This window comes from Triturus cristatus, chromosome 9 (genome assembly GCF_964204655.1).
Source record: "Triturus cristatus chromosome 9, aTriCri1.1, whole genome shotgun sequence".
Classification (NCBI taxonomy): domain Eukaryota; kingdom Metazoa; phylum Chordata; class Amphibia; order Caudata; family Salamandridae; genus Triturus; species Triturus cristatus.
In genome coordinates, this window is record NC_140592.1 from 1,154,490,242 (window position 1) to 1,154,500,582 (window position 10,341).

The 10,341-nt window shown below is 42.0% G+C and overlaps 1 protein-coding gene across 1 annotated transcript in view; it reads right to left on the bottom strand.

The window, feature by feature from the left end:
* RTF1 (RTF1 homolog, Paf1/RNA polymerase II complex component) overlaps positions 1 to 6,280 on the bottom strand; it is a 360,077-nt gene extending 353,797 nt beyond the window's left edge. The window contains exon 1 of the mRNA XM_085627115.1: positions 6,083 to 6,280. Within this exon, the coding sequence (XP_085483241.1) occupies positions 6,083 to 6,160 (78 nt within the window). The 5' untranslated portion in view covers positions 6,161 to 6,280. The remainder of the gene's footprint in view (positions 1 to 6,082) is intronic.
* Positions 6,281 to 10,341: the final 4,061 nt, after the last annotated feature.

Here is a 10,341-nt window from a genome sequence, read left to right on the forward strand (position 1 = left end):
AACACCTCAATGCCACTCTAACCGAGATCCAAACTTGGTTCAACGCTAACCACTTAAAACTCAATTCAGATAAAACAGAACTAATGCTATTCTCTCCAAAAAGCAACCGTCGCCCAATCCAAGAGTGGCTCAAGAATCTGGTCGCCCTAAACTGCCCCATCGTCCTATCCGACTCAGTTAAGTCTCTAGGCATCACCCTTGACAAGAACTTATCTTTGGAGGCCCACATCAAAAACTCTGCAAAAAGCGCTCTTCTCTCTAAAACACCTCAAGAAATGTAAACCATTTCTTCCCCATGATGACCTCAAGACAGTAGTCCAATCCCTAGTTCTCTCTAAAATCGACTACGGGAACGCCATCCTAACAGGGACTCCAAAAGCTCACCTAGCCCCTCTAAAGGCAGTGTTGAACATGGCCGCTCGACTCGTATCTGGAGTAAAAAGATTTGATCACATCACTCCAGCTCTCAACTCCCTCAACTGGCTTCCCATGGAAGGGGGGTGTATTTACAAACTGGCCTGCATCACACACAAAACCCTTCACTCTCCGGCCCCTAACTACCTGAACAACAAACTGGTAAGAGCAGGTCAATCCAGATCGCTGAGAAGCTCCAACTCACTCCTTCTTATTCAGCCGAAACTGAAAAAGAAAACCACACAATACCGATCGTTCTCTGGCGACGCTCCCAGGATGTGGAATGCTCTCCCTAGAGTCCTCAGATGCAACCCCTCCTTCTCCTGTTTCAAAAGGGACCTGAAAATCCATCTCCTTAACAAATACTTTCCTGACTAATGTCAACTAACCTAGACTTTAATATCCGAATTTACTCCTCTCTCTTGACATTCAAGGATAGTTGGCGACCGGACTGTGTTAACCACCTTATCTTCCATGCTGTATTTTTTTTATCCCTGGTTTTGCTTCCTTACTGCCTGCCTACTATGTAATGCAATTTCCGTCTGTTTTTCTTTACAGTATGTATGTAAAGCGCTCTGATACTTACGGGTCAAGCTAGCGCTATATAAAACTTTTAAAATAAAATAAATAAAAGTCTTAATTTTGATATCTTCTGGTATAGTCTTCTTTTAATCGAACTGTGTTAGGACTTGTATCACTGTTATCAAACTGACAGTGCCTCTACACGGTTCTATGGAAATACAATGTATATGTACTACTCTGTAGAAAATCTCTGCTGGTTATTCCGAACAGTCTTGAGACAATTTACTGTCACCATCATGATATAGCACTCTACATCTAGAGAATGACCAGTACTTAGTAGGGCAACTACGGCGGCCCTTGTAGAGGTTACCCCATTGGGGATTCCACCGATTCCACGATCCTCCGAGGCCACTACAGCTGCAAATCTAGCACCCAGGGTTCAGGAACACGAGCACCCATTACCAACCTGTACGACTGATATTAAGGAAACTAGACCCAATATGATATCGTGGAACGTGGCAGGTTTAGCTTCCAAAATAGCCAATTCCGAATGGACAAATAAGTGGCAATCTATGGAGGTAGCATTTTTTCAAGAGACTTGGGCCATAGAAACAATTTTCTTCTCTGGTTTTCGCACCTTCCATTCCCCAGCTGTTCCGTCAGTCTCTGGAAGGGCGAAGGGGGGTTTACTTACTCTATTCTCAAATACTTTACCACTTCAAATAAAAGAAGTTGGTTCTAGGCATACTCACTTTCAGATTTTTGAGCTGGGTAGTAGCAAACAGGGCATCTGGACAATTGTTAATTTTTACAATAATGAGTTTGGGAGAAACTCAAGGCAAGTGGCAGACGCATTAGCATTAGAGATTGAGAAATTGTACCATGGGAAAAACGGGGGTAGTGCAAATCTTGTATGGGTGGGGGATTTTAATGCTCATCTTTGTAAGTTTAATGGCACTAGGGTATGCGGAGTAGAAGACTCCTACAATAACCTCTTTTCACACATAAGGAGTATGGTGAGGTTCTGAATAGTTTGTTGTATAAGTGGAACTTGTCCCTAATAAATGTATCAGAAGAGGGAGGGCAAGGGCCCAATTTTAGAAGGGGTACCCTAGAGTCTATTATAGACCATATTTTAGCCTCGGCACATTTACATGGGAAAGTTGTCCATACGAGTACCCGATTCTCTTCTTATAGTGACCACGCCATGTTATCTATTTACCTAAGTATCTTATCTGAACCTAAAGAGTACAATAAGGTTGTAGAAGGTGTAAATTTGTCTACAAAAAATGGTTATCAGCTGAAGTGGTCACAAGCACAAAGATTAAATTTAGACCCTGAAATTATAGCTCAAATAAAGGAGGAAATATTAGCCTGTCTGGAAGAGAATTCATCACCTAATTTCTTGGTCAGCCAGTTTATTGCTCTTTTGGAAAAAGTAAAACAAGCAGTCACACGGGTTAAGTCCGCTAATGCTACCGTCAAAATGGGGTGGTTTGATACAGCCTGCACAACAGCAAAAAAAGCCCTTGTTAAAGCTCTAAACACGCATCCTAGAGATTGCTCTGTAATCTGTGCGCTACGCAAAGATTATAAATTAGCGAGGAGGGCAAGGGAGAAAGATCTTAGGGCACAGGCATTGGCAGATCTTGAGGAAGCAGCTATGTCAGGCAGTAGTAAAGATTTTTGGAAAATCGTGAATGCCCCACATTTTAAAGACATCAATGATCCTACATTAGACGTGCACGTAGAGGAAGAGGCACGGGTGAGGCACTATGAAGAAATATTTGGTTTAGCAACCCGTCCAACTTCACTGTTATCCTCCCCAGAGATTTTACTACAGGGAGGGTTAACTTTCTCTGTATTAGAGATAAGAAAGGCGTTGGAAGCCTGCACCCCAGGTAAGGTGTCTGGGCCAGATGGAGTTCCAATTGACCTCTTTCAGTAGAATTATAATATGTGGGTGCCTTTACTTACAAATATTTTTAATAGCATCCAGATAGTAGGCCCGCCTCTCTCTTGGAACCAGAGTCTAATTGTGCCCATTTTTAAAAAAGGTGACAGGGTATCCCCAAAGAACTATCGTCCCATATCCCTCCTTGACACTACTGCCAAACTTATGGGACGGGTACTCTTGGCCAGATTGGAGGACTGGGCCGAATCGCACAATATTTTTATGAAGGCGCAATACGGGTTTCGGAGAGGAATGGGGACGGTTGATCAGTGTTTAAACCTCTCCCTAACTATAGGGAAATACACCAAGGCAAAAGCTGGAAAACTGTACATGGCCTTCATGGACCTAACCTTGGCCTTTGACTGTGTGTCACACCCAAGGTTGTGGTCCATGATGGAGGGCATGGGTATTGATCCACCAATAATTGGTTTCATACGCCAGTTGTACGCCAATGCCACTGCCTGTGTAAGGTATGGTAGGAAGGAGGAATGCACTCGCCTCTTTAAAGTCGAAAAGGGAGTAAGACAGGGTTGTGTTCTTGCCCCGTTCCTTTTTTCAATCTATACGAAAGGGGTAGAGTCCGCCCTGTCTGCTCTACCGGTGGATGTGCCTAAATTTGATCGTATCCCCCTTCCGATTTTGGCGTATGCTGACGACGCGGTATTGATGGCCAGATCGGGCTTAGCCCTACAAATGCTAATCACAGCCTACTCCGCCTTTATGGCCTCTCTTGACCTAAAGGTCAATGAATCTAAATCATTTATAATCGTATCTAGAGCCGCAAGAGGTGAGAAACATCCTCATTTCCAGTTGGCAGGCAAGAAAATCGAGACAGTCAACTCCTTTTCATACCTTGGAGTGCTTTTTGATAAAGACCACTCATGGTCTAATTTAGTGGCAGCAAGAGCCCAGGGCATGCAAAGGAGTGTTAACGCTGCCAAAAGATTTGCTACGAAGTTGGGAGGCAGCCCACTGGATGCAATTAAGAATATATATTCAGCTAAAACAAAGTCCGCTGCACCGCTACAACAAATAGAAGACTCCTTTTTTTTAAAACCGTGCGTCCTTACCGCAATCAGCCCCAAATCATATTTTACATGGTGAATTGGGGCTTCCTTATTTAAGCGACAACATAAGACTGGCTCCAGTCTTGTTGTGGCTATCAGTATGGCGGTCTACAGTGTATTTGACACAAACCATTATCAAGGACTGTTGCAAATTAGATTACTATAAAAGAATTGGATGGTTAAATTACGTAGAGGTCCATCTAAAAGCGTTCGGGATGGGAGAATTATTTCAGGACCCTGAGTCCTGCAAAAGGGTTTCAAAGGAAAGAATAACTGATTTATTCATTAAGAGATCAAAGTATGCCCTTAGAGAAAAGAAACGTATTTATCATTCCTCCATTCTTTATGATGTGGTACCACCAAGATCGGGGGGGAAGGTTTTCAGTGTTTATCACGCATAAATAATGTGCAACACAGATTTATCCTTTTGCGTTTCCGCATGAACATGATCCCGCTACTCCTGGGATACCCCCAAAATAAATATAAATTAGCAGACCTCTTACCCTGTCCCTGTAACAACTACGCAGTACAGTCAGATCTACATATTGTATTATTTTGCAAGACCTATACAGAGGAAAGGAAAACATTCATACTCCCAATCCTGACGTACCACAATTTTAGGCAGTGCCGGGTGGCCATGTACTTTTTATAAACTCTACCGGATCCATTTGTATGCTGTTCAGTTGCCTCATTTTTGTGGGCTTGTCTTAGGAAGTGGAAAAAGGTGGGACGACATTTTAGTAGCAACAACTAATTAATTTTAAATTCTGAACAGCTTTTTTCATAAACGTTTTTATATGAATTTACCCGGATCACTGCAACTGTTTAATTCTTATTTTAAATATGTATATATTGTGTTGGAATTTTTAGATAACTTGTGCTTTTATGATCCATTTTAAAGAGATCGAATAAAGCTGTGTGACTGACTGACCACAATAAGACTCACTTAAAAAAATAAGAGGTGTTTTCCTACACACGACAAAATTCAGTGCACCGATTTCTTACAGGATCACTAACTTTTTTAGTCTTCTTCACATGATCGCTCAGACAAGTTTGGGGTTCCAAATAGCACACTACGATTTGCAGTTAATGGACATGTAAACATTGCCTTTGGAAACCTGTTACAGCCACAAAATCACTGGCAAGAGTAGTTTCGTAAGGATTGTGTTTAGAGCTTTAACAAGGGCTTTTTTTTGCTGTTGTGCAGGCTGTATCAAACCACCCCATTTTGACGGTAGCATTAGCGTAGGGTACAAACGTCATTTAAAAGCATCCACATCGTTTTCAATTACGCTGACTTTAGGCATAGACGACGGGTGGACAGATTACCACTTTAACTTTGAACGGTTTCATTTCTGAATCTAACATTGCTTATACTTGGGTGACAGACAGTTACCCACAAGCATCACTTCACCATAACACAGGGGAGAAACAGCTGCAGACCAGTACCAAGAAACGCAGGTAAAAGCGATGTTACCCATCATTATAACAAGAAGGGCTGACAATCGTTTATTAGCAACTAATCGCATACAAACTGTAAAAAAAAAAAAAAAAAAAAAACACAAGAAGGCGTAACATTACAAATCTGTATCCAGCAACAAACACTGAAGTCGACAAACGTCCTCTTTAATAATATCTAGGCTTATGTGACGCGAGACATGCAAAAACCCATGTCCATTGTACATCAACATCCACGTGCATTCTGAGATGGAGGATCAGAGCTGGAGGGAGCAATTAAAAACAAGACTCCATACACAACGTATTTAAGCATAGGACTGTTGTAAAGGTAGGGGTTGGGTACATATGGTAAAGTGATTGTGCAAGTTGCACATCTGAGCCTAAGACCAAGAATGCTGTTGACAATCTCCCGCCACCAGGCTGCCAGTCGAGTAGAGATGCACATCTGTCTTATGGTGGGAAGTACTCAGCACTTCAGAGAATTCTCAGGGCCGATGCCCGGAGTTTAGGACGCTTCTGTTCACAATAACCGGGGAGGTCAACACTAAGGGCAAATAACTTCCCGGCAGAGAAGCCCCAGTATCCCGCACCCAGGAAAGCACAGAACCGAGGCAGGGCCCGTGCTCCCTTTCCAAACAAACCCAGAAGCTTAGCTCCAAAGACTCACCTGGTCCAGGTTCTCATCGCTGCCGCTGTCCTCCGTATCCGAGTCGATGACAATTCGGCCTTTCCGTTTCTTCACCATAGCTACAAGCTTCCTCTCACGCTACTCGAGGCCGTGAACGGTGCGAAGGAACCCGGCCCCCCTTCTGGGGTTGAGCGTACACAGCACAAAGGTAACTACGCATGCGCACTTCCGCATCTGTGCGTGCAACTTACACTGCGCACGCGCACTGCCAATTCCCTAACGCCGGTTGAAAGAAAAGAAAGACTGCAAAACAAACTATGTCGAAAGCCTTAAAACCTGCGAGATGGTGAGAACGTGGCGGCCATTTTAAACTGGTAGTATTTGGTACTGAAAGCCACACTCTTAGGATGAGATCCATAATACAAATGTCATATTGCTTAAATTATTATTATAATCACTGTAATGTATGTACAAATTAAAGAGAGTTGTTCTATTTTCAGCTTTTTTGCCAATAACCTGTGTTTGTTACAATGTTTAATAAGTGTAACACTTTTACCCCGAAGAAAAATGTCACTTTGAGCTTCTGTCAAAAAGAAGTTCGATTGCTGATGTAATTATCTAACTCTTGCATCTTAGCTTTTTCTGTCCTGTTTATTGCCACCTATAAACTGTCTCAAAAGCCCCCACCTTCCCACTGTTGATGCGTAAAGACTAGTCTGTGCAGAGCCTTTCGTGCGCGCCTCTTATTTTAAGGACGGAGCGAGTACCATATATCTTCAAACTTTGGGACTTGCCGTGTCTTCATTCACAGGGGGTGCAAATGCCTCAGCGAAGAAATGTAAATTAAGTTGCCTGTAAGTGTGACCTTCTTCATTTGGCGCATTTCCAGGCTGTCTTAATTTACAAATCTTGAAGTGCATTGAAAAAACGTATGGGAACTGTGAGTGCCAGGAGGCCTGAAGTTGTTGAGTGTGGTGGCTGGGTAAAAGACATGGCTAGAAGAAAAAAATAATCTGTAAGTATTTTGTCATCTTTTGGGAAATGAAACATAAGTGCAAGTTAAAAATCCTATAATTCTTTGCGAACCACTTAATCGCCCTGTCCCTACAAAAATGAATGTGACCTTGTGGGTTATGTAACTCGAGTTCATGTGGAGCTCTCCAATATCTTCATGTCAAGTTTGCGCTATATAAAACTATAAAAAAAAAACGAATCTGTGGGAAATGTGAAACCTCAGTTGGTCAATGTGGTCACTGCAGCTGCATAGCTGCCAAGTTTTCTTAGGTGTGACATTTCCATATTTTCGATGTACTCATTCAACAGCCAAATGTGTGACACTTTGAGTTGTTTATCGTGACACAGACAGACACATGGTATAACGCTCAGGCTCGGCATCTGGATAATTAATATGAATGATTCGCCATGTTGCGCCAGAGTTCATTTGATCATGTTATGTGACTGTGAAGAGCACTGCACATTTATCCTACACAAATTCCTAGCAAAAACAGTGAATAAAATACCTAGCAGCCATGAACAACTAAATTGCATCACATATTATTAAACTATGGTCTCTTTCGTTCTTCACAGATAAAAATAGTGCTACAGTGCCTTGACAATAGCTGAAAGTGCTGTACAAATAAATACCAGTAATATAAAGTGATTTCATACAATGTGAAACACAATCGTCATAGCTTCTAAGTTTCCCAGTTCCATCAGTGATGTGCTATTCCAATCCAGGTATTTTTCTTTGAATTCTGAGTCTTGTAATCCTGTTTTATAATGGAGAACTCAAAGAAGAACCCAGACTTGAGCACCACATCAAACGTGGACCAGAAAAAAAAACTCGTCAGTGCTAAATCTTTGTTGCTCACTCACCCTCTGCTGATTTAGATTTGTTGATTTAAGGGTCTTGGTGCCTGAAACTGTGATTTGTTTTGTTTTACATTTTTTTGTTTTATTATGCGCAAACTCAGTATCAATCAATCAAATTGTCTTTATTCGATCTTCCGAGGACAGATCATAAAAGATACACAATAAAAACAAACTACATTATTGACACATATGTTAAAAAATGACAACCACAGATTAAAAAAGAGGAGCAGGTCCTAGTACAGGTGTAAGGCAAAACAGTCCGAAGAGATGGAGTTCCATGTGCGTCATGACTTGTAAGTTACAAACTACCACATTTTTAGACAGACAAACTCCTTGTGTTGTTTTACATTGAATAAAGTGGCAAGTGCAAGAGAACTGATTTAACATTGAATAAAGTGGTAGTGCAAGAATTATTGATCCAAGGGCATCACCAAGGTGCCAAATAATGAAAAATGAACATCAACTTAGACATTTAAAAAACAATGCAAGGTCAATAATTACTAAAAAATGCATAAAATGCAATTTTTGTCAAAACAGCAAACTCATTCTCTTAGAATGAACTTCAGAAAACTAGCAACAGCATAACAAACATTACAATTGGTAAGTTGCAGTAAGTAGAAGAGAGCAGCTTTACACTTGGAGAATTTGTGTCTGCGCAATAGCGGTATTAAAAACTTCCCAGTAAACGGTAGATAAAATTGACAAAAAAGACAAAGTGTAAAAAGTTTGACTAAATTGCTCATCACATGGACAAATGGCAACAGTGTCAGAGGAGTACTGTCCTAAAGGAAAACATATCATTCAGCGAAAATAACCCAGCCTAAATCTTGCTAACAGATTTCTTTCATATACGTTGGTTACATATAACAAATACGGAGCAATTGTTGGAGTCGCTTGAATAAGGCAATAATCTCTAACTGAGGGTTTGTCCACTTCTGTTAATTGCCTAGAGATTTGGTTATGCTTGCAAAAACTATCCCGGTACCAATTTCTATCCTTTTTTTTGATTGACTGGGTCCTCAAACAATGAGGCACACCCAAGTGCCGAAAAGCAGTTTTTAATATATTGAAGCCATGGGATGGTCGAACCACGGGCGCAAGTTAAACAATCTCTAATAACAGCCCCTTTAAAATCGGCTTCTTGGTTGGACCAGATTGAAAACCAAAGAGCCAAGGGGGCAGCATTAATGGTGTCTTGGACATACTCCATGTCTAAGTCCAGGTCAGTGCTTTAAATGGGCCGGTACTCACCGGTACTGAGTACCGGCACTTCTGAATTTTCTGGCCCTCAGTACCGGCACTTCTCATTAGCCAGGGAGAGTACCGGTACCCTAGTAGAGCACTGCAGGCGCCCGTTGTTTATCTCCTCTAGAGCTGGTAAGCGCGCCAAGCCTCTGGCAGAGTCGCTGCTGGAGATTCCAGCAGCTTCCATGTGAATGGCCTGAGACGGCAGGGGTCTAAGAGGGCTTGCCGTGTGTCACGCTGTGATTAACAGCGCAGGGTCTAGACAGACCCTTCACTGTCAGTCAGGTGTTTATCTTTCCGAGGTCGATAATTGGCTTAAGTGACTATAACCCACATTAATCACCACCTAAAGCGCGTAGACTTTATCAGTTCATTTCTGAGCACTATATGCTCAGCATACACAGAGGGACGGACGCCTGTCTTACAGTCTGAGCTATTAGCAGCAAAACTCAGGCTGCAGAGCCAGTACTTTGCATTACTTTATCTGGAACTAAACATGCAATGAAAGCAGTTTCCTTTAAGATCCTGGCAATTGTTTAAAATGTATTTAAACAACTGTCTGGCGATCCATCAGGTGTGAGGGCAGTTGCACGCAGTAATCGTTAAGAAGGGCAGCAACCAGGGAGGGAGGTGAAAGTGTGGGAGATCATGAAGATATTTGGAGCATATGATTTAAAGAAATATAAGGCGTGACAGGGAGGGGTCAGAGATGTAATGGTGTGATAAGTCATTTTTTAAACATACAGAACACCCGGCGCATAAGCCTCAGCCTGCTCCCCAATGCCTTTAGATCCACTTTGCAGCAGGTTTGTGGAATCAAAGTGCGCAGGCTTTCATAACGAATTTAATAGGAGAAGCATGCCAGCTGCAGCCAAGGAACATTTCTGTAAAGTCATAAATCTGGTGTGCTGTTAATCACATTCACACTATTGTGTGAATTTGTACAAACACAGGTATGGAGGTAGCACATGGACTGCGGCAATGTAGAAAATCATGAGAGGTAAGGAGTTTAAAATTGTTTTGTTCCCACCGAGACTTTTTGCGAGTGTTTGCTTATGTCTGTGCGCTTTTCGACTTGTGTGTGTGCCTGTTTTTCTGTGAGAGAAAAGGGAGAGAATCAGGACACTCAGTAGATTTTAGAGGGAATGCGTAGAATGTGTGTGTGTGTGTGTGTGCGCGTG